Consider the following 26064-nt stretch of genomic DNA (forward strand, 5'->3'; position numbering starts at 1 on the left):
TATATGGGATTTATTATTTAATAATCGTTGCAATTTCATGTGACTACTTACTTACTTTCTAGTCTCTTATATATCACAAATTTGTTAGACAGAAAAAAATATATATCACAAATTACTGCAGCTCATGAATAAACTAGTAAAATCAGATCATTTATTCTGATTTCTGATTTGTTTATAGACAGAGAAAATGAAAATGTGTTTTGTGGGCAATCTTGAAATTTCAACTTTAGAGTTACGTTGAAGCGTATTCGATACGTGGCAGCAGGTGGGTGGGGACTCACGTGTCCACTTATGAACTTAAGAGTAAGCAAATCGTCTTTTTACTCTCTTTAGTCAGTGCAGTGGGACAAGACAGCAGATCCCATTTTTTGTCCGAATCTTTTTACAGAACGGCGGAACTAAGCGAATATCAAAACTTCTTCTAGAAGTGGGTTCTAATAAGTAAAATGTTCCAAATCTCTCGTTGCGCAAAAAGTAAAGAGTCTACAATTTATTAAGGTCGTCATGTTGATGTGGAACTTTGATGTCCAAAAAAATAAGAAAAAAGGTCATGTGGACCGATCATGTAATACAACTTATTAAGTTAAAGCCATCCCAAGAAATCGGAGTGAAAGAGTTTGCTTCCCGTTATTGTTTGCAGGGAGCATTTGAAACAAATAGTAAAAACTATATCACCTTCACTCCCTCTTATCAGTCAAACCAATGCAGGTTCCAAAAACCCACACTGTCCCAGTATTTCCTATATAGATTCTTCATTTAACCAACACATAAATTTAAAACCAAAACCTGAGAGAACCATTAAATGAATGAAATGCGTTATCACAGTCTAGAGATTTTTGATATTTGGATCATGTTAGAATCCGTATCCATTTTGGTGTTGATCACCTGCTCTTCTTGATCTTCTTGTTGTACTGGGAGATGCTGAGTGTGAACTGCTTGTGGAATACTTTGAAGATGTCAGCAACTCCTGATGTTTTGACATCCCTGCTGACACTGAATCTGCTTCCAGAGGCAACTCATCTAGTGTCTGTTTAACCCACAAAAAAAATATATGGTGGTTACATGAATATGATTTTAGTAACAGCTTTGCTATCTGAATCTCATCTATGACACTTGAATGTACAGAATTAGTTTTTGGCTGGAGAAACATACCCTGTAAGCTTGCTGAAGAACGTGGAGAGTCTCCTGCGTGCGTTTCCGTTTACCTGCTATCTCTTCTGGCTCTTGCAACATTTCTTCAAACAAGTTCTCCCTGCACCAGATGACACAACTAGTCAGTTCTAAGAGACTAATACAAACACATATGTGAGAAATAAAAAAAACAAATGCATCACCTGTAAAGTTTCTTGATGAAGACGTTATGCAGCTCACGTTTTGTGTGGTTTACCTGAAGCATTATAAAGAAATAGTATTAGCATCTTCGGTGTTCGGTTACTTTAAAGATAGCAACAAGGTTATGTAGGACAAGATGGACTAACTGCTTATCATTGTAACTCTTTCAAAGAGAGAAGTTCAAAAAGAAATCAAATATCAAGGTGTTGATATATTGTAAGAAACTTGGAAACGATGAGGGTACTTGCCAGGAAATGCATGATTGCTTTTGGTACCGAGTCCTCAATATTCTTCCTTACAATGTCATAATATGATTTTAGCAACAGCTTTGTTATCTGAATCTCAACTGCTTCCTGTTCTGAATGGGTTTCCGAAGGCCTCAAGACAGCTGGGGGCTTCAGAAAAGCAAAGCAAACAGTATGAGTCAAACAGTTAAGCACATATTGACAATATGAATCATCTAAGACAGCACAGGAGACACACCTCTTTTAGATAGATCATCGACAAGTTATGAGACATATCCTCAACAGTTTCACTGAATTGTTTGTTTAATAAGTTATCTTTAGTTACTGCTCGAGTATCACCCCCTCGGAAAATTGAAGGGATACCCCACCTTGTATCACTCGCATTTGCTATCATATATCAATAAAACCAAAATTAAAATCTACCCAAAAATATAAGGTATTAAAACATCAAGACAAGATATGATGAAAAAGAAGGCCAAAAATGACAGCGATGGAAGTATTACCAGCTGGTGCAGCTTTTTCGGCATCTGCAGATACAACTCCCTAAGAACAAGTCATGAGTTAAGTGTCAAATAGTCGCTCTTTTACTTGAAAATGTCTTATTTGCTCATAGATCTATAGGGCCAACCCACAGTGCACGATGATAAAACATTTGAAATGACATACCTGATCAGCAACAATTCCATTAGCTTGCCTACTGAGAAAGGTTCTAGATTTCACCTGACTCGCGGAAGAAGATGTTCTATCAGGCTCCACTGTGTCCTGATACGTCAATCTAATGTATAAGAAACAGTGCAGAGCATATAAGAAAGAAAACCAATTTTAATGTACGTGCTCAGAGTACTTCATACTTTTGGCCTTGCCACAGGATGGGGAATCCTCGAAGACTTCACTTGTTGCATTGCAACTTCCACGGCCTTGGTTCCACCAATAAAATTTGGATGTGAAGTGTTTATGTAATCCATCTGCAAACGGCATTCAAGAAATTAACACCACCATTGAAGCAATCATGACCACCAGCACTAATAATTTAGTTCACAATTTAAAATAAAGTATCAATCAAAAGCGAGGAAATCACCGCTCAAGATTAAAAAAGGTTCAACAACACAAATTCAAACAAATTCTTGGGAAAAAAATTCTAAAGATTTTCAAATCACAAAACAGACCTCCATATCAATGATATCCCCGATCATTGCTTCTGAGGGTTCAAGACCTTCTCGCAGGAAATCCCCAATAACCTCATCCATGCGCTTTCTCAGGACTGGGAATCGCTGTAACTCATTCATCATACATCTATGGCTAATCTGTAGAGAAAATTAAATTTATGACGAAACTGAAATGAATGTTATCATTTATCAACAACAAGCCCAAAAAAAATTACCTTTATTAACTCATCAAAAATGAACCTAGCGCACTGAAGACTAGGATCTAACAAACGAGATATTTGTCTCCTAACAAGAACTTCAAATGGTACCTATGCAGAATAGAATGAAATCAGGAGACTGTAATTAGAATCATGGGAAGTAGAGAAACATATGTATGCTTGGAAGCCCTGACAACCAGGATAACTTCCACACATGCTGAAACATGTTAAGAAACCTACATCTGGAACAAATAATGCGGATCTTGGACCAGTTGCATTCTGAATTGCAGTCCGAATATCATCATCTGTCAAGTCTTCACATGGATCAACCTCCTGAAGAGGCAATGTGAAGCAAGTCAATCAGTCTAAATTTACAGGAATCCACGTCACGTAGCTCCGACAACATACACAGATTAAGTATCTAGCAGACAAGGAACCGATCAAGTAATAAACTGATCAAGTAATAACAAACAGTTCAGATGCTCAAATTGACAATTGAACGTCGTAGGGACTCAACATCTATACAAACTGGGAACAAGTCTTCCCTAGAAAGCATTTAGTAGTAAAACGCCATGCCTCAAAGAGCTCAAAGTCAGAAATATACTACATTACTTCCATGTGGATAATGTCACTACCTAAACTAAGAAATATAGCAGAGCCGATGCTCAGTAAAAGTTTATATTGTCGTTCGAAGGTGTAAACTTTCTCTATCTATGTCAATGAAATGAACCTTGAACATCGAAGATCATAAGTGTACCAAACAAAAGTAAGGGAAAGCATTGGCTAAAGGTAATTTCTAATAAATTAACAACGGTTCTAGCTCACGGAAAAAGGTTAAAGATGTACAAACGAACCTCCAAACTCTTAACAAAGATTGACTGAAAAATATAGTGAATTCTTGCTCCTCCAGAGAGCTCGGACGTAGACATTTCTTCACTCTTCCCTTCCAGCAATGAAGAGTATGCTGTTTAAAAACAGTTAGCCATGAGACTCACTACGAAACATGCAAAACATATAACAAATATCCATTGTCTCAACTGCAATATCGTCTTCAGATATTACCTTCACAGTATTTAGAGAGAAAGTTGAGGAGAAGAGCTCCTTGACCAGCCTAAGAATTTCAAGGATAGTAAAGACCCACAGAATAGGTAAGCCTGATTAGTTGAAGTAAAAATAAAAGAAAACTCATAGACATGAAGCATGTCATAAAGAAATTAAAAAGGAGATTGTAAGAAAGTCTCTTCAAATGTAAATCCCTTAAACAAGTTAAGTACTCATTGGCCGACAATCTTTCCTACAAATAAGAACACCTTCAAATGCTAATTCTATGAATGTCACGAACTCTGAGCACATACATGAGTAAAAAGTCTTCAAATGAAAAGACTCTAAGCAAGAGACACCATAAGATGGAACAAATGGTACCAAAGCCAATAACAGCGTTATTGCTAATAATGAATTATGATAAATGGGTGGCTAATTGGGCAGTAATAAACATACCCTAGATTCAGTTATTTCACCATAGCTCTGATGCTCCTTAGCTGTAGCAACCAAAGCATTACTTATACGCGACTTCAAATCCGGAAGCAGCACCTTGATATGTTGAACAAGGATCTAGAAAAAATGCAACAGAAAGGCTAGCTTCTATTAGACATGTTCTAATATAACAAGTACCAATGTCAGGTATGAAATATACGACATGCTATCTATTAGAAGTAAGAAAGGAAAAAAAGGACTTCTCAAAAAAACAAAAAACGAATTTATCATATGATCCTGTTTCATCAGAAGATATACATGTGAAGGCAAAAAAATATCCTGCAAAGGCCCTTTTACAGACTAGGGTAGAATCCGCACAGGCCATGTCAGTAGCCTTAAAATGTGAATAATGCAAATAAAACTCCAACATCATCCCATATAAGATAATTCAACATAGAGAAAGCGTCTCCCTTATGCCTTCCTGAACACTGATAGAAATAAAGAAAAAAAAAACTCTCAAAACTGCAGCAAATACCTGATTTAACTTCTTTGCTAGCTGAGGGATGCCCAAACGATCGGTAAGACCATGGTAAGCCTGTAGGAACCAAAAAAGTTGTTATATCAGGAAAAGTAGCAAGAGTATCAGAAAGGGAATAAAAAAATGCTATCATACAGGACGACTCCGGAAGAATTTCTCCTCTGCGATAAGTGCTTCCTTGATTGTGCGGTTTAGCAATATATCCTGTTCATAAAATAAAAAGGTTAAAGTAAAATTATACACTGTAGATGGAGACACCACAAAAACTAGACAAAAAAAATTATCACCATTGCATTAAAATGATGAAATTGGAAGGAAAAAAAGCACTGGGAAAGCTAGATTAATAAGAAAAATAAAGGCAGAAGAGGCAGCCTACTATATGATAGCAAGAGAAACATAAGACAGATAAGCACAGAAGCAGAAGTAAGTAAACGCAAGGCACATAAAAGAAGAGCCACGCAATGAAGAACAAATATAAAATGTAATCGTTTGAGCAACCATGGGTTTACCTCCTGGCAACGATTTACAACTCCCACATATCCAAGCCGAAGAGGAACAACATTTCCGAGTAGGAGATTTCGAGCATCAGTACCTTTGTCCATAATATCCAACTGAAAACATGATAAACAATTTGGGTAAAACACATGAAAAACAGGGATGCCTATCTTTTCGGCTTAACTACAATGACATCAAAACAAACGTTGGACTGGGTACATGTACCTTTGTGATTACACCTATCGTTCTACGACCTGGAGACGGTAAAGATACAAGGAAGACCACAGATGAGTAATCTCAAAAAGAAGGAATTAAATAAATCAAATATTTCTTCTCATTGGAAACTTGTTATAGCAGAACTTACCATCAGGATCTGCATTGCTAGCGATCTGAAGAGCATCAGAGTTTGCTAAATCGGTATTAGCAGGGGTAACAGCCAGGATCAAGCAAGTATCTGACTTGATGTAAGACAAGATCATGGTTCTAATACGTGCTTCAATATCAGAAGGCTGGTCACCAACAGGGACCTTGGTAATACCAGGCAAATCCACAAGCGTGATATCCAAAACATTAGGTGAGTAAATCGTAAGACGAATCTGTTTATCTGCTACACCTTTGTTCTCTCCCACTAATCTATTCGTCTCAGCCTAGAAAGATATTTAGAATTCATACATTAATTAAGAGCTACTAGAGAAGAAACGATAAGAGCAAAAGGAAGAGAAATTTATAAAAAACCTCAATCTCTCGACGAATCTCAGAGAAATCATAGATACGAGTGTGTTCAGGAAGGTGACGAAACTCGCCCCACTCGTCGTCGGATCCGCCATTAGAGCGGCGTTTAGTCTGGACAAGCTGAAGAACAAGAGGACGACGAGTGCAAATATCATTACCACGGGGGAGAAAGTCACGGCCGACGAGAGCTTCAAGGACGCTAGACTTGCCACTGCTCTGGCTACCAACAACAGCAACCTGAGGAAGCGCGATCGAAGACTGGCTTCCGAGCTGAGCGAATATGTCCTGTAGCTTGTTAACAATCGGAATCACGGAAGATCCCAACGGCGCGGCTTTGGTTGTGGTGGCGGCGGTGGGAGAAGGCGTAGACGGAGGAGTCTCGCCGGTGACTTGCTCAATCGTCATCGATGGGGGATCGGGATTTTGAAAGAATCAAGAGGCTAGGGTTTTTGGCAAAATTTGGGAGAGTTCGTGCGCAAAAGAGAAGAGAAGAGAAGAGAAGAGAAGAAACTGGAGAGAGATGGTCAAAATTATTATACTCTTTTCTCTCTGATTGATTTTTTTTTTTTTTGTTCGTGCTCAACTCTATCTATCGCACACAATACAGACGACGCTAACCTTTTTTTTTTTTTTTTTTTTGGGAATTTTGTTTTATATTAAAGATAAAAATTACTTTTACTTGCGCAGGAGTTTTAGAACCGTGATGAAGAGTTTTAACTTAATTTACATTATGAATTTTTATTTATAATTTAACCTTGATCTCCAAGGTCCCAAAGTCCAAAAAGCTCACATTTTCATTAACTTTAACAAATAAATATACTAACCACCTTCTAACAAAATCAACCGGACATATTTAATTTTGAGAAATACCCTAGAATAGCACTACTTTAGGTTTTCTTCCAAAATTAGCACACAAGTTTAATTGTTCCAAATCTAGCATTTGTGAATATTAAGTATTTAAATTAAATAACAAATTTTATTTTTAAAAGAGAACAAAAAAACAAACTCACGGTTCTTTTTAGCTTTTTCATATAAAGCTTGTGATGAATCTTCCAATTTGAGATCTTCATTTTCGATATCAGATCTTTCAATTAACTATTAAATCAATCGATAGAAGCTCCATTGAAGTGATTTAAGCAGAGATTCATCGAGTCCATTACCAATTGGATTCGGATTTGTAGTTCTGTTTAGTGTTGGTGATTTTAAACAGCGAATTAGAGAGATGAGATGGTTTGATGTTGTTAGCTCAGTCTTCTATTCCAATGGTGAGATCGAGATCTCAAGAAACGACTAGGCATGTGACTCCCACGTTTTAGTTGATGTTGAGAAGCCGCTTCCCAAATCCTAACAGAGATCTCTACATTGAAAGCTTCTTCAGCATATTTCGACACAGATCTGACAAGTATCTTCGGCAGATGGGTGCATGTACGAAGGTGATTGAAAACGAGGTAAAACTTCAGGGAAAGACAAATCCTAAAGGTGATTAGTGTTTTACTTTATTCATCTTATTAGGCTGCGTTCTCCCTATTCTAATAAAAAAATAAAACAAATTGTTTAGTGATTGTTGGAGAAGATGCAAATCACTTTTAATGGATTATGTGAGAGTATAGTTTTGCAGCTTTTCTTGTCACTTTGATTCAGTTTTGACATATTGAATAAGAACTTGAGAGTATTGTTTAATGGATTATGTTTGGTTTTGAAATTTCTAACAATGTTTATTCTTTGATGAATCACATGTCCAAACTGGATGGGTGTTATACGAAGTCAGCAGATATCAACACCATAGTTGTTGCATACCAAGTGTTTGTTATAATGTCATTGGGAACAAAGTAGTTGGTAAAATGTAAGAAAGTTTGTTGTTGTCGTTGATTTTGATGTAAATCATCACGATTCTCGAAGTCGTACAGTGCTGACGCAGCAATTGGAAGCTCGCTTGTTGAGGAATCACCATTGGAATCGTAGGAGAAAGACGAAATGAGGAGCATGATTTTCAGATTGAGACTTTTAATTGTTTCGGTGAAGAGCTTATGAGAACTCGTCATTACAAACATGGTCTTGAGTACACAAGCATCGATAATTTCCCTTTTGATGGGTTTCATTGGAATTTGTGGCTTCTTAGTTTCAAAATTGATTGTTTTGTGTATTTGGCGTGAAAGTTATATGAATCTGCTTGTATCTTCTGGTTCTAGTTATTCCTGTTTTGAGATTTTGGTATATTTAGGAATAGCTTCCTAAAATTCATGAACGCATTCCTAAACATTATGCAATCCTTCCTAAACATTATGAAATTCTTCCTACATTAGAATAAATGAATTTTTAATCTTCTATTTATATGGTGCCTTAATGTATCACTGATTACTCAACTATGATGAATTCATGCACTTTATTGTTTTCAATCATTACTCCATTACTTTTATGAAGAGTATCCTGAATTTCAAAGTGTCCTTCCTGAATACTATTGTAATTTTACTAAATTTGAACAAATGTGTTTCTAAAACTCTATTTTTGTGTGTTTTGCTTCAATGTGTCAAATATTTGTAGATTACTCCACTAGTGAGGGGTAATGACATGTACATTCTGATGTTTGGATCATATAGGCTTGTATGAGCCAATCTAGCTAGTTGTTGTGTCAAAAAAAAACTTATTTTTGGAAATCTAAATTTTCTATGAAAGTCATCATGAAGTTCAAGGAAATCCTTCTTGAGTTTCATAGAATTCTTCCTGAATTTCGTACAATCCTTCCTAAATTTCATAGAATTCTTCCTGAAATTCATACAATCTTTCATGAAGTTCAGTCACAGTTAAAGCAAAGTCCTAACATAAACATCATATATGTCTAAACAACATATAGAGTAAAATTGAATAAAGGAACACAGTTTCATCAGCAAATATCCAAAGTATACTTGCATCTTGTGTCATCTGAGATAGAACACGTAGCTTAGAGAAATATACAACCCCATTTCCTGCAATAAAAATTGAAATCATGGAATAATTTTCAGGAAAGTTTTCATGAATTCTTAACAATGCTTCCTTAATCTTCAAATGTGACTATGAAACGAATTAATACACGATCATCTGAACATCAACAACTATACATTAGAAGTATCTGACGATTTACTACACAAAATTAAATCACAATAAGAAACACCTAAGATTTGATTTTTCACTAGTGATCTACAATTTGTTTGAAGCTAACCCACCACTGAACTCAGTACAAATACTAACAATGTTTCTAACTGCTTGGTACAGAAAAACAGCATTCAAAGAGAACATCTTTGCGAAGCTGAGCACTCCATCATCGTTGAGAAAGTTATAAAGGAATACCTAGTGTTCTTTAGTGAGAAGAAGATGACATGTCTTCCCCATTTTTTCAAATGTTGGAAGAAACATCTTCTGTAAAAGACTCCCACCATTCTCAACCATAAATGCCTTAAACTTCATTTCATTGTTACAGAGAATCAAGAGTTTCCTCAGATCCAACTGCAATAGAATCTAGAAAATAAAAAAATTCTTCAATCCCAAGCCCAGATTCAATCAAACACATACAAGCTTATCAAATTTTAGGTTAAAACTAAATTGTAATCAGAGTTTTCCCATACCCACGATGAATTCTCGACTTTGATAACATATCCTCCATAGAATTGCATAAATAGCTCTCACAATTCACCTTAAAACATACATCATTTACTAATTTATCAACGAAACCATGGGTCTCTTCCCCAAGAGAACAAATTGGAGTAGTGAAATCTCTTATAGAGCAATCAACACTTGAAAAGATACAAACTACGCTACAATCAAGAATAGATGACGAGCAAAGCAAATCCGTACCATAGTCAATAGACGGGTTGGAGTTAGATTCAGGAGGCGGAGATGGAGGCAGAGTCTCATTCTCTTTTCCCGGATAACGACTGAATCTGGGCTTCTTGTTTGTAGAGTGGTGAGAGATGTTTCTGTTTGCAGGTTAAAGAGGTTTACGAATCCAAAACTGGGAGGAAGAAGGGATTTTGAAATCATCATTGTCATCTTCGTCGGAGTTCCTCGTAAGCTCCGCCGGAGTTCTAAAAGCTCATAAACTTCGTCGGAGTTCCAAAAATTGATAGAACGAATTGTGTGAGTGTCTTATTTATTTTATTTTATTTTAATAAAGATTGTGCTAAACTTGCAATTTTTAATAGTGTGTGTTAGTTTTGGAATAAAAACTTAAGATAGTGCTATTTTTGTCAATTGCCCTTTAATTTTTAAAAAATATATTTTTGAAAAACAACATCACGAGATAAACGAATAAGAGTTTCAAATACTACAGTACTTTTTTTATATCACCGAGCTACATAAGATTAAACCGGCTGATGTTCTATTTAAACCAGACGAGGTGTGGTTAAATTATTTAATTGTGAAGAAAAAATCGGTACGATAAGGTTTCAAACCGGTTCAGTGTGAGTATCTGTTTTTCGACAGGACAAAGAAGTTGGAGGATGTGTCATCATTAATCAAGCTGTCTTCATCAGATTGGAAAGATTCTCTTGCTCAATCCTATTCTTCTTCTTCTTCTAACAACATTCTCTCCAAGGATCTAATAAGGAACTAGAAGAAAGAAAGAAAAGAATGAACGTAGAAGAAGAGATTCAGAAACTGGAAGAAGAGATCCATCGTCTTGGTTCTCGTCAGACCGATGGCTCTTACAAGGTCTCTCTCTCTCTCTTCTTTTCCTCTCTTTCTTTCTCTCCTTTAGCTCTTCTTAGATCTCCCTATATCTGGAATCCACAATCTCTTTTATCTCAAGATCGTCACAATTACTCTCGTTCAGATCTAAAATAAAATAAAAATGGTTGATTGATATGAATCTGATCCTCAAAGATTGATTTGTTCAGGTGACGTTTGGAGTCTTGTTCAATGACGACCGATGTGCCAACATCTTCGAAGCATTGGTTGGGACATTGAGAGCCGCCAAGAAACGCAAAATTGTGGCTTTCGAAGGTGAACTCTTGCTTCAAGGTGTTCACGACAAGGTTGAGATCACTCTCCGACCACCACCACCACAAGCTGCTGCTGCTGCTGCCTCCTCCTAAGTTCCCATTTTATAATCTTTATATTCTCTCTGTTTGTGTGTGTGTGTTAAAATGATAAATCTCCAACACCAATGTTTTTCCTTTGCTTCTCTATTGGAAGAATCACGTACAAGCTTTTGAGCTATTTCTAAATTCTTGCATGCAACAAATATATTAACAAGAAATATTTCTTCTCTTCTGCCCTTATATATAAACAGAGCTATACAAAAGGGAATCTCATAACAACGCTTTACCAAGTTTATATATCCATAATAGCAATATCTGAAGAAACAAACACTAATTTACATATATCTAAAGAAACTTCACCAGCTTTACAATCCAGTTTCCTTTCTGACCAAAGTCTCAGAATCAAACTAACTGACTGCATGATCAATGATTCTCTCGCGTGTTAAATCTTCTTGCTGCAAGTTAGGCACCTTAATCCAAGCTCCAGAGAGAGCGAGGAGCTCTGTACAGGTCAAGAAAGACAAGAGTGAACCCTGATCTTGAAGTAATCTTATCCTAGGCATAACCTATCCCATGAATCTGCAAATAATCTAAACCATTTCAGTTACATCTTCCTCAGTACCAACTCGACTTCATATCTACTTGTGTCTCTAGGAGTATACTTACACAATGGTTACAGCCAGAAGAAAACCCTTCCTCGATTGTAGAGCAGAAGACCAAAAAGAAACTAGGCTTGAAGCCTCAGGCGGTTGAAGAACATCACAAAGTGATATTCAGGTGCCCAATAGACGAATCCGACGACGGGTCCTCCTTTTACATACTGCATCAACCACATCACACACAAAAAAATTGTCAACATTTTAAGATTCGGTCATGGACAAGTTAGTTTTAGTTTAGTGAGAGACGAAGAGAGGAACCTTGCCATCGAGGATTACAAGCTCGCCATCTACCCATCTCGGATTACGAAATCCAGGATCAGCAAGCCTACCTTGTCCTTTATATCTGGCAATCTGCATTTTTTAGAAAAAACTCTATTATGAAGCTACACAAACCAGAACTTCAATAAGAACACATAACTAATGATAAATCTGAATAGCGTTGTAAGCACACCACTCCAAATTCTTCGGGGATGAGTCCTTTATGTGGGAGCTCATAACGTCTACCAATCTTTGCCCGAAATGCAACCTGTCATGGGATAAGACTATGGTAAGGCACACATCATGATATGGCAATAGAAAAGTAGTATGGAAGAGTTACTAAAAATAGAAGGATAGTATTTATACAACCAAGTGACTATTGCATGATAATACTGGTTTTCTATGTAGTCAGAAAGGTAACAGCGTGTAATTTTTACCAGATTAGGTAACACAGTCTTTTGATTACGCAAGTTCTTAACACTGACCATAAAACCTACAAGTTTTCATATCTGTCTTAATACCTCATACAAGAAAAAACATAAAGCTAACCTTCCCAGCAGGCACATAAGGATCTCCGGTTAATTTCACAGCTTCAACATATTCATAAAATTCAATATCTGTTGGCTTCTTAGAATCCTTTCCACCTTTCCACTGGCCAAACTTGCGTTTTAAATGGATTACTTCTGATGTATACAGCCCATGTGCGCCAATATAAAGTCCTGGATAGAGAAGAACATGAAAATTAAAATCCATTTCATACTGAGAGCTGATGTGAGAAATATGGTATTTCCACGGAAAGTTACAAAACCGATAGTATTCTATCGCACAGATTCACTTGTCACACCCAAAAATTTCTTCTAACAGCTTAGCAACCAATACTAATAAAATGACAATAGCTTAGGAGTCATCAATAAAGAAAACACAAAACAACGCACATTCAATCAATTTACTCACTCACCGTCTAAAGGATCTAGTGATGGTGTCACATCAATGCGACGGAATTTCGTCAAACCCGACAACTGTTGACGGTTTTGAGCCTGGCTGAGAGTGAGGCTTAATAACTCCCCAACATCCTTCAGCATCTGTAACATAGATTTCTAGAATAAGCTGCGCCTCTCTTTTTGAGGTAAAACAAGAAGAAAGACAAATAGCCTACACAGCAAAACAAACCTTGACAGAAATCTTCTTCTCTTTCTCAATAGATTTGGCCAGATTAACCATAATGTTATCAATCCTACGTCTACTATGGCGGCTACCTTTTCCATCAATTAGTGTACTTTCTACACCCTTAGGTTCTTGTACGTTTAAGTCTTTCTCTAAGCGAAGATAAAACGAAGAATTCTCCACAGATTCCAGATTGGCAGGGGATCGAAGCGACTCTTTAAGAGGTTGGTTTCCAGAAAGCCGATCAACAATATCGCCAATAACAAATTTAACTGCGATTTCTCTCCCTCCTTTGTTGTCAACGATTTCATCCGTCACAGATTCCAATTCGAAGTCAGCATCTTTTTCATCGATTTCAGCCTTAGTGCTGTCTTCCACATCTATATCTTCTATATTAAGATCGTTCTCTTCATCTTCCTCATCAGCTATCTGCTCAATAACTTTTGAGATGAAATCCTTGTCCACCCTTCCTGGCGCAGTTACTTTCATAACCTTGACCTTGACCCCAGGAATCATATCTCGCAGGAAACTTTGGAAACCAGAAGATTCCTCAAGGAGATCAGAATCATCATCTGAGTTATCACTCTCTTCATCTTCACTACTCTCGACGACAATATTACCCGTATCTTCCTTCCTTCCCGGTGAAGTCAAAAACCTACCAGAATTTAAAGTTCTGGAGGGCATAGTAGGTACGTCTGGAAAAATCTCCTTCCATTTCAAGTACACAGCCTGAAGAAGCACACATCCCAGTTTAACATCGAAATATATTACTCCATCTAGATAATCTGTAAACATTAATCTTGAGAGATAACTTAGGGAAATCACACTTTGCTATCTACTGAAAAAGTTCAGCTTCCTATAAAGAACCAAGTGAAGCATACCCCCAAGTTCATCAACTAAACCCGGAACATGATTCTCCAATGAATACCCCAATTACTCAAATTGGACAGTAACACCCTAGGATTAAGGAGTAAAGGAACCTGCTTTTTGTAGTTCCCTTTTCCATCATGTGTCAGAAATATTTCAAAAAGAGGAGCACCAGCAGCAGATGTACTAAGTTGCCTGAGAGAGAAATGGTTGTCAAATAACACAATTTTTGATACACAAAACTCACAGTGCCACAGATAAATTGATAAGGAAAGAAGATAGATAGAAGTACCGAGGATTATAACTTCTTGCCACATATCTTCCATGCTCTGCAGTAATTTGAACAATAAGACCAAAAGGATCTTTGACATCTTCAGAGATACCTGACCACCAACCTACCTGCCAGCCATATAGAGAAGACGATGTAACACCAAGAAGAAGCTAAACCACAGTTAGAAAAGAAACGAAGAAAAAAAACAAATAACGAGCTCACCAACCCAGCACCAGCTTTGTCTCGCAAGTCTACTGCATCCTTGTAACGCTCTTCTAGAACAGCTTTCTATAATAAATACAAAAAAAAAAAGGAATCTTTCAGAATCAAATGTAAGTATCCCCAACAGTGTTCATAGAAGCTATGATCATAAGGAAGAGTTAATTACATAGAAACTTGACATGACTTTGCCAACAGCATCATTCGTAGCTGCAGCTGCAATTGCCACCTTAAGGCTTGCAGAATCTTCATAGTCTTCTCGTTTGATGGCTCGTTTCAATTGCGACTGTACGTACACCCAAAAATATAAAATCCCCTCCTCATTAGAACAACAATATCATGAATGAATGATAGATAGAATGAATCATGAAGAGGAGGAGGAACCTTTAAGACGGAGAGAAGACGGTCTTGGTCATCGACAAGTTCGAAATGCTTCTTCCATCGCTCCCAATCCCAATCGTCTTGGTTCTCGTTGATATCCCCCGAATATTGCTCGACGTCGTCGTAAGCATCGTTATCCTGATTGGAGTACCAGCTCAAGACCGAATCGAAGCTTTTGATGGCGCTTTTGAGGACATCCTGAATCGCGGAGTCCCATCTAGGGCTATCATCATCGGAGGAGGAGCAGCGGCAGAGAGCTGTGGGATCGGGGAGACGATGAGGAGGGTAAAAGGGTCTTTTGGAGGGAGTGAGCCTGGATGACGTGGCAGCGGCGGGGGAAAAGGAGAGATTTTGTGACGGCGGCGTGGATAAGGAAGACATCGCCGGAGAGAGAGATGAGAGGGGGATGAAAGAGAGCTTTTTGTGGTGGTGTTTGGAGGAATCGAATATATTTGTGTTGTGTGGATGAAACGGGCTTTTAATTTGATGATGATGATTGTCCAAACGGTATCGTGCGTGTGTGACTCGTGAGTGTTTATATTATTGTATGTGTTGTTGTTATGTTACTAACCAACCAAACCTTCAAAACGTTTATTTTGTTTTTGGTATGCGGATGGATTGAGATAGGGTTAGAGCAACAAAACGAACGCAGTAACTTTACTTATCCAAAACCTATATCCGGCTCTCGAACGTAAGCTTTCTATTCTCACTCTGGAGCTCTAGTTGTGTTTGTGTGCGTGTAAATAGAGTACATCGTGTTATCAAACGAGTTATACACAAATGAGATGAGATTATTTGACACTGTAGTAAACTTAACCTCACAAAGAGGAAGATACGTCGAATCCATGAACATGTATGTGACTAGGCTGGAGTGGAACCACTCTCCCAACTCCCAAGTGGTTCCCTCCTATCAACTTTATTAGTTTTTTAGCCAGGGGAGGGGACCTATTTAGAGAAAAAAAACTTCATTAACTCTTCTAATGTCTATTCGTAAGAGTTAGATTTGATCAAAATTGGTGGATACGTGGAGCCTCTGAATTAGTATTTTATTAGAACCGACTCTGGTTAAATAAAAAAAAAGCTGTGAATGATGATGATGTGGTCATGAATGCAAAATATCTTTGTAACCCCAATTATTAAATATCTTTCTAACAATAATGTAAGCTTGAGAAGTTATATCCTAAAGAAGAAAGAAGAATCAAATAAAAGAGAAGGCTTTGAGAGAACGTCCGGTGTGAAAGAATCCAGCTTTTCCCCCAGTAGTAGTAGTAGTTACCCAACTTGTGAAATCCTCTATTAACAAGGCTTCTCCGTTTCGATTTCTAAATCGTACACACCTAAGAAGGCGGATCTTCTCCTGAAGCAAAGAGCAAGTAGAGGAATTGTGAAATTTGGTGTACGATGGAGAGGAATGATGAAATCGAAGAAACCCCCGCCGGCGGACCTTCTCCACGATCCGCGAAATTGAAGCTCGGAAACAGAGCAGACCCTTTCCTTGTGGTTTGCAGATGCTTCAGCGTCGTCACCTCTCTCATCGCCATTCTCTGCGTTGTCGTTAATGTTCTCGCTGCCGTTCGCTCCTTCCGAGACAGCCACGATGTAATCATCTCTTCTTCTCTCTGTTCGCAGTCATTAGATTTGATCTTTTTCTGAAGCTTTTTTATTGTTTCTTCTGAGCAGCTCTTTGATGGAATATTCCGGTGTTATGCTGTGGTGATTGCTTGCTTTGTTGTTCTCGTTGAGACGGAATGGGGTTTCATTCTCAGATTCTCAAAGGTTCATACTTTCTCTTTTATCTCTTTCCTTTTTTTTTTCTCAATTTTTTTACAACTATGAATTGTTTCTGATATGCTCCTATTTCTACACAGGTTCTTGAATTCTGGGCTGGGAGAGGAATGCTTCAGATTTTGTAAGTTACCTTTTTACTACCTCTTGTGTTGGAGTGAATCTCGTGCTTCTGTTGTAATGTGATTTTTGGAGTGTTGCTTTAAGCTAATTTAAGGCGAGGATCTTAAGAATGAGACTGTTTCTTAGTTACTATATCTTTGTGTTATTTTCAGTGCTGCTGTGATGACAAGAGCTTTCCCTGACTATTTGGCTCAAAGGAAGGATCTCATGCTTCTTCAGAATATCGCTAGCTACTTGCTCCTTGCCTGTGGGGTTATCTATTTCATTTCAGTACGATCTCCTTCTTTTTTTTGTCAAATATCACATCTGCTTATTATTCCTCTCTTCTTGTATTACTGTTCATTTTTTTTTTTTTTTCATATTTGTTTGTGCGTTGTTGTGGTTGCCTCTTGCTTATCAGAATGCATTTCACTCGATAATGAATCTTGGATTTTGCATCTTATTGTTTCTTTAGATTTTTAAGTGAAGAGTCTAGCATCTTGGTATATGGTACCAGCTCTCTTTATATGATATATATGGGGGGGGGGGGGGGGGGGGGGTTCTGGTAAGAAACCATGATGGCATTTTGGTCACAGACCTTTAGGATCACTTGGATAGCTCTTAACTCTGAACAATAGGTGCTTCATATAGTGTAGCTAGTCTCTATAGTTATTTCCTAGAAAATGAGCTTTTTGGTCGAGGTTTTAGTTACCACTTTCGCCTGAATCACTTTCTTTCCTATTCTGCCAATTTTGGATCTGCTAATGTTTGATTTGGTTGGGAAAAACTTTCCCTTTCTTGGCAATATCTCTGAACTTTTCACTGTCAATATTTGATCTTTGTCTTACTTCAGGGAGTTCTATGCATCGGCTTTCTGAAGCGTGCTCGACAGCAGAAGGAAATTTCAAGAGAACAAGCCGTCAAGGATCTTGAGGCAAGTATTGATAGTTTATTATCATCTAGTTTCTATACTCTGCATCATTATCAATTTATCATATTCCTCAAATGCCTTCTAAATCATTGACTGTTGTTGCAGGAGATAGCCAGACGCAGGGAAGAGTTGGAACAATTGCTCCTAGAGCATCAGAATAGAGACGATGACGTGTGAATGTGATCACAAGTACAGCTTCATTGGATGGAAAACATCAGTTTCTTTTTGTATTAAAACGTTTGTGTGAGCTCTCTGTTTTCATCCTTCCACTTGGATTGGATAATAACAGCAGATTCTTTTGTTTTTTTTTGTTTGTTGAAATCGAAGCTTTGATATTTGTCTAATACGAGACAAGAACTACTGAATATGAATTTCGACATGTTGATGTAAATTACTTGCAGTATATAGTAAATTGATTGTCAATATAAGAAAAATGTAGCTAATTGATGAATGCTACATCTTTCTAAAGGCCAAAGAGGAAGCGAAGCTAAAATGAAATTGTAATTTATCTACGAGATTAGAGAATCAGACAAATAATAATCGCATTAGATTGGCGATATTCATCTTCATTACATTACAATATCACATTTGAACTTGTGACTAAGAAGTTTTCTTTTTCGTCTGAGCTACTCTCATCATCAGACAACACAAGAAGAATGTCATTATAACAAGAAGCAGCATTTGAATCTCTACTCTTGTTCACTCCTTTTTCGATCACTGCTGAATCAGACTTGATTTCTCTGCTTCTATGAATCCCTGCGGATTCTCCGGTAACTCTAAGCTCATCATCATCTTCTCCTTTCATCTCAACTTCACATGAATCTTCAGAATCAGAGACATATTCTACTGAAACAGTTTCTTCATCTTCACTGTCCACGATATAAAGCCTGCATTCCTCTTTTCTTAATGTATCTATCTCGTGATGAATAGATTCTTGTATGTCCATTTTCTTGTCCTCTTTTTGTAATGTATCTATCACATGGGTTTTCTTCTCACCACTTTCTTGAACTTCTTCCTAGTTTGGGGAGGAAAAAGTATAGAATAGCTATCAACATAAGATAATTAGCAGTGGAATCTAAACTGAAGATATAGAAAAGGCAATTTTACCACTATAGGCGACATAAAGACCTTTCGGAGCTTAGAAGACTGAGGGTCATAACCTCCTGTGCAAAAAGTTTCTTTGCTAAGAATCAGAACTGGCGAGCAAGTCTTTGTTTGGGGAATGTCTGTAACGCTTGATGATGAATCATCAAATGGTTTCCTCCAGTTACAGCTCTCAATCACATTTTTGCTTTCATTTGCTTGATCATTCTTGTTGAAAACTCCATAATGAGGCGGTTCACTTTTGGAACTAGCTGGAAGAATACTTGGATCATGACCTTTGTGGAGATTGTAAAGCAATTCTAAGATGTATCTACGCTTAAGTGAAGCTTCCTTCGCAGGAAACCAATTCCTAGTTAGCTGAAAAGATGCAGAAAATAAGTTAAACCATCCCATTCATATCAATGTTTCTCGGTGGAGTGCTTTCATATCATAACGAATAAGGAAGATCTTCTCACAAGTTGAATTATTTACACAAGTAAAAGCACTACACTACAACTCAATAAAGACTCCATAGTGAACGTAAATAAGATTCTAAAAGATTGTATCAATTTTCTAAAACAATAATTGCCAGAACTTGATAAGATTCTCAAATGCTTGTTTCAATTGTCACTCTTTAAGTTTAAGGAAATAGTAAACTAAAAATCTGTATGTCAGATGCAACTTCATCATATCCAAGGAGATGGAAACAAGACTACTTACAAATTTTGCTGATCTTGTGATAAGGGATGGATTGAATTTAGCAGGAGCTTGAGCCACAAAAAGGTCCAAATAGTGGAGCAAAAAGAGGCCACAGTCAAACGAATTCTCTTGCTGAGGGAGCTGAATTTTTCAAATGAAGCAATAGCATCAGAAAAGCCACTGAAGAAATTCACAAAATTCACATTGGAAATATCATTTGACTCCACTAGAATAGAAACATGTTTTTCGAAGATAACCTAACAACCAAAACTGATATGATATGTTACACAAAAACATAAAGCTCATCAAAATGCATCTATCGCACGAATACAAGCAGGAGTACTATATGCACTAAGATAATCTGGAACAGGGGTTTACGACACCATGACAAAACATAATAGTTTTGACATGCGACTTCTATCTGAACTCAAGATAACTTTATCCTTGTTAGGAAGCTACCTCAAGTGAGATGGACTGCATATCTGGAGCTCTTTCGAAATCACTAGTTGTGTTTCCATGCCTCGCTTTCCACTCTTCACGTAGGTAACTATGATCACATGATGGACATTTGAATTGTTATGAAAAAATCCTCCCATTAAAAAGATCAATCATCAACAAACATATGTAAGTGGAAAAGTGGAAAAACGGAACAACAAAAATATGTAAATGTGCAGAAAATTATTAAAGACCTCCCATTAAAAAGACCAATCATCAACTGTAAACCTAAACACCCCTTAGTCAGCTTTGATCTCAACGAAAAAAATTGGATCCAGCCTCATTCATAAGTAGCATCCAACTAGCAACAACTCTCGAAGCTAAATTCAAAAGTACCGTCACTTAAAATGGCCTCTTGAATCCAAATGAAAAGAACGAGTAAATGCTAGGGCAGTGAAGTTTGATGAAACGTGTTAAGATCATACCTCGGAAAAATATTTATGAGACCACCTTTGTGGCTTCCTTTAATTGAGTCTAGATGCAAGATACAGGGAACCCTTTGTGGGTTTTCGACTTCATTACCAGAAGAGTAAAAATTTATTTACAAAATGTAAAACAAAGTCAACGAGGATAAGGAAATAACATAACGAGTTAATCTTACCATGAGAAGGAACCAATTCACCGGGATGACAGATGATAATCAGACTCCAGTGAAAACTGCAATCAAGTGCAAGTATAAGTCATCTTATCAGCGGTAAGAAAAATAGTTATCTGTGAGAAATATGTTTTCACCTGAAGTTTATAGGAATAAATATATAATCTTTTTCAAAAATATCCACATTCTTAGTCCACTTCTGAACACGTTGGTATGCTTCCCTTCCTCCAAACGTGCTAGGTGAACCTTTGTCTAAATTAGCCAGCTTACGGAAAAAGAAACAGTTGAAGAAGTGGAATCTGCCTCGTTCCTGCGGCGGAATTCGATTCTTAAGGTACCTGTAAGCATCAAACCAAACTTTACAAGCTGCTTCGAACTAACTTATGCATTAAAACGGTAAAATATAAATGAAAACAAATATAATACGACAAGGGTTTGACAAGCCTTGCTTTTGGCTTATAGGCATCATCTGCTCTACAGACACAGTTTTTATTACCTTTAATGTTAAGATAATGACTTACTTGATATAAAAATCAATGATTGTATCGTTGATGAAACGTCTTGGCTTCAGAAGCTCAATGTCTTGCTTCCTAACTACTACAGAATCTGGCTCTCCTTGAGGGTAGACTAGATCTTCAAATGAATCAGCGAGACTGAAGATCAGAATACAAACAGCACATATCAAGAGGTAAGATAAAGTCATAAAATAACATAAAAGAAGAGTACACCACCAAACTGTCAGATTACATTTACCAACATTTCTATAAATCACATTATTCAGAAATATTAAAGTTCATACTCACTTAGTGAGTGAAGTTCCCAAATTCTGTCCAGTACAAGCACTTTCCTCGCTTTCCCTGTCAAAATTCAACAACGACAAATAAAAGTTATAACTTAGAACCCACCAGATAATTTTCCTATCTTACTAACTTCTTTCTCCTCGAACCTTTTACAGGATTTAAAACATAAGTGGTCCTTGTTTAAGGTCAAAAGCTCTTTCATATATTGATTTGTACAGCTTCTAAGAAATTTAATTAGGTAACCAGGAAACAATTGAAGGCAAGAGAATTTTGTATATGATAGTGCACATATATTTGGTATATATCTGTCAACAATTCTGTTAACGATGTCGAAAAAAACAAATATATACAAATCATTCAAGACTTCAGAAAACGACTAGTTGAGTCATATACCACCAACATGATAATAATGGAAGGTAATGATGGAAGGGGAGGAAGTGGGGAGAACTACAATGAATATTCTAACACAATGGTGCAAAAAAATATTTCTAAATGACTTACGTTATGGTGTCAAACCAAATATCCTTGTATCTCGAGTCCAAGGATTTGATGGTTTCTACTTCTTCATACCATTTAGGGTCATAAACGGAAAATTTTAGGAGATCAATTCCTGTCAGCATGGGTACAGATGTTAGTTAGACATAAGTTGACGTTGTAAACATCAAAAACTACACAAAGAGAGATATGATGTGTGTGTGCCCTTCTTATTTCAGCTAACAATGTAAGGAATCCCTCCTGTGAGAAAAAGAAAATCCTTTGAACTTAAGCCACACTAATATAAACAAAAGTGAACATATGTTAGGACCTGAAATCTCTTCCGCAGTGTCAACTGCTTCTGGCTCCGTGGACTTCAGAAGGACGTTGACAAAAGCAGTCTCAACCTAAAAAATAGAGCTCAAGCATCATTAAAGAAAACCCATCGACCTATAAATGAAGCTCTAACAGAACTCACCTCCAAACACCACTGAGACTCAATTTTGATGATATCTTCTATTCTCCACTGACAACTAAAGGTCCCTTTAGTGGCATTTACTGATGAACTTTCAACATTCATACAGCTACGTGAAAATGTTAACTTCGAGTTTGTACAGTATATATCTCCATATATAATAACATCAGGGTTAAGAAGAACTTGTGCAATCTCGAGATCCTGTATATGCAGAAAAAGAAAAAGCATGAGATACTATGAACATATAAACCCACGTGCATAAATCTTGAGACAAACAGCAAATTGACAAATTTTCAGAGGAAGAAGAGCTTGTGTTTTTCATCTTGTTTGTGATCCTAAGCTATCTCCAATTAGAAAGAACAGTATACTCAAAGAGACTTACAACTTCAAGCGGATCAGAAGCAGGATTTGTGGCTTCTCCAGTTGAGGCTAAAAATATAATCAGAAGATTCTTTAGAGCAAGCAATTTTGAAGGAAGAAACCGAACAAAAAAAATAACTGAAATTAAAGATAAAGAACACTAAAATGCTAAATACCTTCATCATTTTCTGAGAGAGATGATGAAGTTGATGAATCAATTCCAATACTTCCATGGGAGCCATTGGAGATTAAATCAATCAGATCACCCTGCAAAATATATAGTACAACAAAAGTTAGAAAACTTGTAGACATTCTAATTCCTTATACTAAGTCCTTCATGACTGCATGAGAGAGGCTCACAGTTGCATCTCCGCTGAGTTCACACCTTGAATGTTCTTCTTTTGCTGGTACTGTATAAACCCAAAAGAAGTCAGATTAGCCAAAGCTTTAGATGACCAAATAGATAAAAGATCAAGGAAACGGTGATCGCTGCAGTAACTCATATAGCCACAATTCCTTCTTTAAGGACACTTTCTGAAAACACATTCTTAAGAATTAAACTACAAATTAAGTAAGTTCTGATCTAACTCATTAGCAACTGAGAATCTGAAACCCTACAGGGCACATAGCCTAGAACAAATTGTCATAATTTGCAGTAGAGTAACTGTTCTCAGAGATGTAGTTTTATTGGTATTACCTTCAACATCAATAACTACGCAGTCCATTTCTTTACTCTCGCTTAGGGTGTTCTTTGCAACTGCAATTGGAAAAACATCACAAAAGAAGTGAATAAACAAAATCGATACAAGAATTAAATGGGGAAGATTCAGAGAAGAAGACACTTACAGCATCGAAGGAAGTCATACTTATCGACGGCGGAGGAGGTTTTAGTAGTGACAGGGGAATCGTATTTCCGAAGGAGTTTCTTCGACATCTCTTCGACGCGTTCTTCCTCTTCGGTGAAATCGTATACTCCAGTCGACTTCCTTTTACTGCGGGATTGAACTGATCGGAGACTCATCGGCGCCAGAATAATACTGGGTTACAGTTCCGACGGCTTGAGAAGGTTCTCGAGGCGTACGCTGTACTACGATGCGACATCACAAGATATTATTGAATTTGAAAATTTGGGTTTCCAATTCTGTCTCTCTTGGTTATGTTCGACTTTTGGGATGACCAGTTGACCACACATGATTTTTGAAATTTCAATTTGATTTTTAAAATCGTACCGATACTGATAAGGAAGAAAGGCTATTCCCGGTTCAACCGTTCAACCCTTGAATTGTTTGTCTATCCGGTTTCGATTGTAGTTTTGGGAAGCTCCGGTTTAATCACAGAGTCACAGATTGGCACAGTTTTATTTTGTATTTCATATATTTTACCTATCTTTTTTATTAAAAAAAAAACATTAATGAGATTATAAAATACTATATATATTACGGTGGTAAATTGGTATTAATTGTGCATTTTAAGCTTAAATGGATATTTTAAAGTGTGGTTATTTATTAGGTAACCACGTACATATATATTATTAGAGTAGGAGGATTTTGATTGTTGAACTAACTTTAATAAAATTTCTTGATTTGTCAAAATAATTTACTAAAAAAAAAACACATTAAGTTGAACAACCAAAAGCTCAAGCCAACCATACAGAAATTGTTAAGTACATAAAGTCTTTGTACTCCATCGAAGACTCTTGCCACTATATAAACTCATTGGCATTTCTTTAAATTTCTCATCAACACAAAGCAATATATACAAAGTGAAGGCTTAACCATAACTAGAGAGTTTCGTCAACATGGCATCATACAAGCTCTTTCTCATTGCTTTTTTCGTGAGTCTCTCTTCTTCCTCTACTATGATCAACACTTGTTCAGCCTCACGCCGGCTTCTCCAGCAACAACAACAACCTATTCCTCAAATTCCAAGCCTGCCTATCCCGACAATGGGACTACCTCCATTGCCATCAACGTTGCCACAACCATCTCTACAAACTCTTCCCACAATGCCTACTGCAATGCCTCCGTTTCCAATGCCATCATCTTTGCCACAACCAAATTTTCCCGCAATTCCCACTGTAATGCCTCCAATGCCAACGTTGCCTTCGTTTCCTACGGTAATTCCTTCTCTTCCAACTAATCTCCCATCCATTCCGTTCTTCTCTCCTCCGCCTTCTACATCGAGTCCTTGAATTATCACTTCATCACGTGTGACTGATGCATCTTTTATTATATATTATTGTTGTAATGTTTTCAATGTGGTGTGTTTTGGTTTGGTTATTTAGGCATACCCTCGTTACATGATTTGTACCTTTAATTTCCTTTTGATTTTCATTTGTTGTATTTTACATTTGTTTGTGCTCGTGAAAATAATCATTTGGTTCTTAACTCATAGTGATATTATATTAAAAAAATTGGTGATGTTTGTTGTTATATATTAAATTTTATACAATAGTGCATATTTATTCGTTAAATTTGCAATAAAACACTGTCTAATATCTTCTTCGGCCTATATGAACATTTCTGGTGTAAAGTTTATACTAGTCTTTTTGTTCAGTATTATTTGATACCCTTAGCAGATTTTGTAAAACTTCTTTTATTGAATGAAAATCCTTTAACAAAAATAATGGCTTTATAAACACTTTGTTCTTCTTTACGATCTTTACTTTCGTAAGAAATGGATTAACTTGCCATCTCATTAAAAATTAAAAGAAAAAAATAACGGAGGCAATCAGCTAGTCCATGATTCAAAAGAAAGATGTAAGGGACAAACGTTGCATCGCATCAGTTTGGAATGTAAATAAATTGATCATAATAGTGTAATAAGAAACAAGAAAAATAAAACTAGAAGAGAAGATGATCATCTAGAATACTAATTAATAAATTGTATCGAAAAAGAAAGAAAGAAAAAAACTCTTTAGTAAATTGTATCGAAAGAGAAGAGAGACTGGAAGTAGGGAGCAAGGACCCAAGTTTTGAAGTAGGGGGCGCCATAGGCAAAAGTTTTAGTACGCGGGTCATATTTGAGCAACCTTTTTATGAAACCCGAGTGATTTGCATCTTTGGCTTGTTACCGTTAATCAACACCTTTCCGTCGCGGCAGATTTCAATTGGCATAAGCACCTCCCCCAAACTAGTCCTTGCATGGCTTTTTAGATCAATTGAATACATTTTCCCCCATGCGTCTTCTCCTCTATCCATGCTCCACATCTCCAAACAGTTAAGTTGTTGCTCTACGATCCATACTTGATCCCTAA

At 36.9% G+C, this 26064-nt stretch overlaps 6 protein-coding genes and 1 long non-coding RNA gene across 8 annotated transcripts; 2 read left to right on the forward strand and 5 right to left on the reverse strand.

Annotated features, from left to right (window-relative positions):
• Positions 1-507: 507 nt before the first annotated feature.
• LOC104721450 (dynamin-related protein 3A) lies at positions 508-6895 on the reverse strand. Its single transcript, XM_087473259.1, has 20 exons — positions 6182-6895; positions 5811-6093; positions 5672-5700; positions 5461-5562; positions 5087-5155; positions 4949-5008; positions 4438-4551; positions 4003-4051; positions 3795-3904; positions 3181-3273; positions 2959-3051; positions 2744-2881; positions 2429-2542; positions 2244-2339; positions 2081-2120; positions 1816-1964; positions 1581-1727; positions 1335-1387; positions 1153-1252; positions 508-1027 (listed from the first exon to the last, which is right to left on the reverse strand). The coding sequence occupies exons 1-20, from the start codon at positions 6581-6583 to the stop codon at positions 854-856; spliced, it is 2415 nt and encodes an 804-aa protein (XP_087329385.1). The 5' UTR covers positions 6584-6895; the 3' UTR covers positions 508-853.
• Positions 6896-8862: 1967 nt separating this feature from the next.
• Positions 8863-10159, reverse strand: LOC147933596 (uncharacterized). The gene is made up of 2 exons (XR_015570708.1): positions 10007-10159; positions 8863-9141 (listed from the first exon to the last, which is right to left on the reverse strand). It is a non-coding gene; the product is annotated as an uncharacterized LOC147933596 (long non-coding RNA).
• A 385-nt stretch (positions 10160-10544) lies between these two features.
• On the forward strand, positions 10545-11419 carry LOC104721451 (costars family protein At4g33640). The gene is made up of 2 exons (XM_010439436.3): positions 10545-10861; positions 11047-11419. The coding sequence occupies exons 1-2, from the start codon at positions 10781-10783 to the stop codon at positions 11242-11244; spliced, it is 279 nt and encodes a 92-aa protein (XP_010437738.1). The 5' UTR covers positions 10545-10780; the 3' UTR covers positions 11245-11419.
• Positions 11398-15750, reverse strand: LOC104721452 (protein EXECUTER 1, chloroplastic-like). 2 transcript variants are annotated; one of them, XM_010439438.3, is made up of 12 exons: positions 15013-15750; positions 14798-14914; positions 14632-14697; positions 14431-14537; positions 14252-14333; positions 13278-14000; positions 13066-13189; positions 12657-12826; positions 12301-12375; positions 12108-12200; positions 11857-12010; positions 11398-11769 (listed from the first exon to the last, which is right to left on the reverse strand). In XM_010439438.3, the coding sequence occupies exons 1-11, from the start codon at positions 15388-15390 to the stop codon at positions 11918-11920; spliced, it is 2028 nt and encodes a 675-aa protein (XP_010437740.2). In that variant the 5' UTR covers positions 15391-15750; the 3' UTR covers positions 11398-11769; positions 11857-11917. The 2 variants fall into 2 exon arrangements, with proteins under 2 accessions (XP_010437740.2, XP_087329389.1); XM_087473263.1 differs by lacking the exons at positions 14798-14914; positions 15013-15750 and having other exon boundaries at positions 14636-14689.
• Positions 15636-18261, forward strand: LOC104721454 (uncharacterized). The gene is made up of 6 exons (XM_010439442.3): positions 15636-16608; positions 16690-16785; positions 16878-16918; positions 17070-17187; positions 17750-17830; positions 17933-18261. The coding sequence occupies exons 1-6, from the start codon at positions 16411-16413 to the stop codon at positions 18002-18004; spliced, it is 606 nt and encodes a 201-aa protein (XP_010437744.1). The 5' UTR covers positions 15636-16410; the 3' UTR covers positions 18005-18261.
• A 91-nt stretch (positions 18262-18352) lies between these two features.
• On the reverse strand, positions 18353-24015 carry LOC104721453 (putative ubiquitin-like-specific protease 2A). Its single transcript, XM_087473262.1, has 17 exons — positions 23655-24015; positions 23506-23565; positions 23169-23218; positions 22985-23075; positions 22831-22877; positions 22452-22649; positions 22305-22380; positions 22001-22109; positions 21503-21556; positions 21221-21352; positions 20837-21037; positions 20706-20761; positions 20530-20617; positions 20069-20156; positions 19631-19750; positions 18935-19288; positions 18353-18842 (listed from the first exon to the last, which is right to left on the reverse strand). The coding sequence occupies exons 1-17, from the start codon at positions 23827-23829 to the stop codon at positions 18402-18404; spliced, it is 2340 nt and encodes a 779-aa protein (XP_087329388.1). The 5' UTR covers positions 23830-24015; the 3' UTR covers positions 18353-18401.
• A 710-nt stretch (positions 24016-24725) lies between these two features.
• Positions 24726-26008, reverse strand: LOC147933597 (uncharacterized). Its single transcript, XM_087471031.1, has 2 exons — positions 25882-26008; positions 24726-25030 (listed from the first exon to the last, which is right to left on the reverse strand). The coding sequence occupies exons 1-2, from the start codon at positions 26006-26008 to the stop codon at positions 24726-24728; spliced, it is 432 nt and encodes a 143-aa protein (XP_087327157.1).
• Between the last annotated feature and the right edge of the window lie 56 nt (positions 26009-26064).

This window comes from Camelina sativa, chromosome 11 (genome assembly GCF_030686135.1).
Source record: "Camelina sativa cultivar CO46 ecotype springtype chromosome 11, ASM3068613v1".
Lineage (NCBI taxonomy): Eukaryota > Viridiplantae > Streptophyta > Magnoliopsida > Brassicales > Brassicaceae > Camelina > Camelina sativa.

Excerpts from the sequence above, each read along its gene's own strand:
- LOC104721454 (XM_010439442.3), top strand. The coding sequence starts at position 16,411 with ATGGAGAGGAATGATGAAATCGAAGAAACCCCCGCCGGCGGACCTTCT. Across the intron at positions 16,919-17,069 it reads AGAGGAATGCTTCAGATTTT|TGCTGCTGTGATGACAAGAG; the intron begins GTAAGTTACCTT and ends TGTTATTTTCAG. Across the intron at positions 17,831-17,932 it reads AAGCCGTCAAGGATCTTGAG|GAGATAGCCAGACGCAGGGA; the intron begins GCAAGTATTGAT and ends CTGTTGTTGCAG.
- LOC104721451 (XM_010439436.3), top strand. The coding sequence starts at position 10,781 with ATGAACGTAGAAGAAGAGATTCAGAAACTGGAAGAAGAGATCCATCGT. Across the intron at positions 10,862-11,046 it reads AGACCGATGGCTCTTACAAG|GTGACGTTTGGAGTCTTGTT; the intron begins GTCTCTCTCTCT and ends TGATTTGTTCAG.
- LOC147933597 (XM_087471031.1), bottom strand. The coding sequence starts at position 26,008 with ATGGATAGAGGAGAAGACGCATGGGGGAAAATGTATTCAATTGATCTA. Across the intron at positions 25,031-25,881 it reads CGGAAAGGTGTTGATTAACG|ATGCATCAGTCACACGTGAT; the intron begins GTAACAAGCCAA and ends ATATAATAAAAG.
- LOC104721452 (XM_010439438.3), bottom strand. The coding sequence starts at position 15,390 with ATGTCTTCCTTATCCACGCCGCCGTCACAAAATCTCTCCTTTTCCCCC. Across the intron at positions 14,915-15,012 it reads GTCTTCTCTCCGTCTTAAAG|TCGCAATTGAAACGAGCCAT; the intron begins GTTCCTCCTCCT and ends GTGTACGTACAG. Across the intron at positions 14,698-14,797 it reads AAGTCATGTCAAGTTTCTAT|AAAGCTGTTCTAGAAGAGCG; the intron begins GTAATTAACTCT and ends TATTTATTATAG.
- LOC104721453 (XM_087473262.1), bottom strand. The coding sequence starts at position 23,829 with ATGAGTCTCCGATCAGTTCAATCCCGCAGTAAAAGGAAGTCGACTGGA. Across the intron at positions 21,038-21,220 it reads ATCATTGATTTTTATATCAA|GTACCTTAAGAATCGAATTC; the intron begins GTAAGTCATTAT and ends TGATGCTTACAG. Across the intron at positions 19,751-20,068 it reads TGCAGTCCATCTCACTTGAG|CTCCCTCAGCAAGAGAATTC; the intron begins GTAGCTTCCTAA and ends TGAAAAATTCAG.
- LOC104721450 (XM_087473259.1), bottom strand. The coding sequence starts at position 6,583 with ATGACGATTGAGCAAGTCACCGGCGAGACTCCTCCGTCTACGCCTTCT. Across the intron at positions 5,701-5,810 it reads TAGCAATGCAGATCCTGATG|GTCGTAGAACGATAGGTGTA; the intron begins GTAAGTTCTGCT and ends TACCGTCTCCAG. Across the intron at positions 3,052-3,180 it reads CCGCATTATTTGTTCCAGAT|GTACCATTTGAAGTTCTTGT; the intron begins GTAGGTTTCTTA and ends TATTCTGCATAG.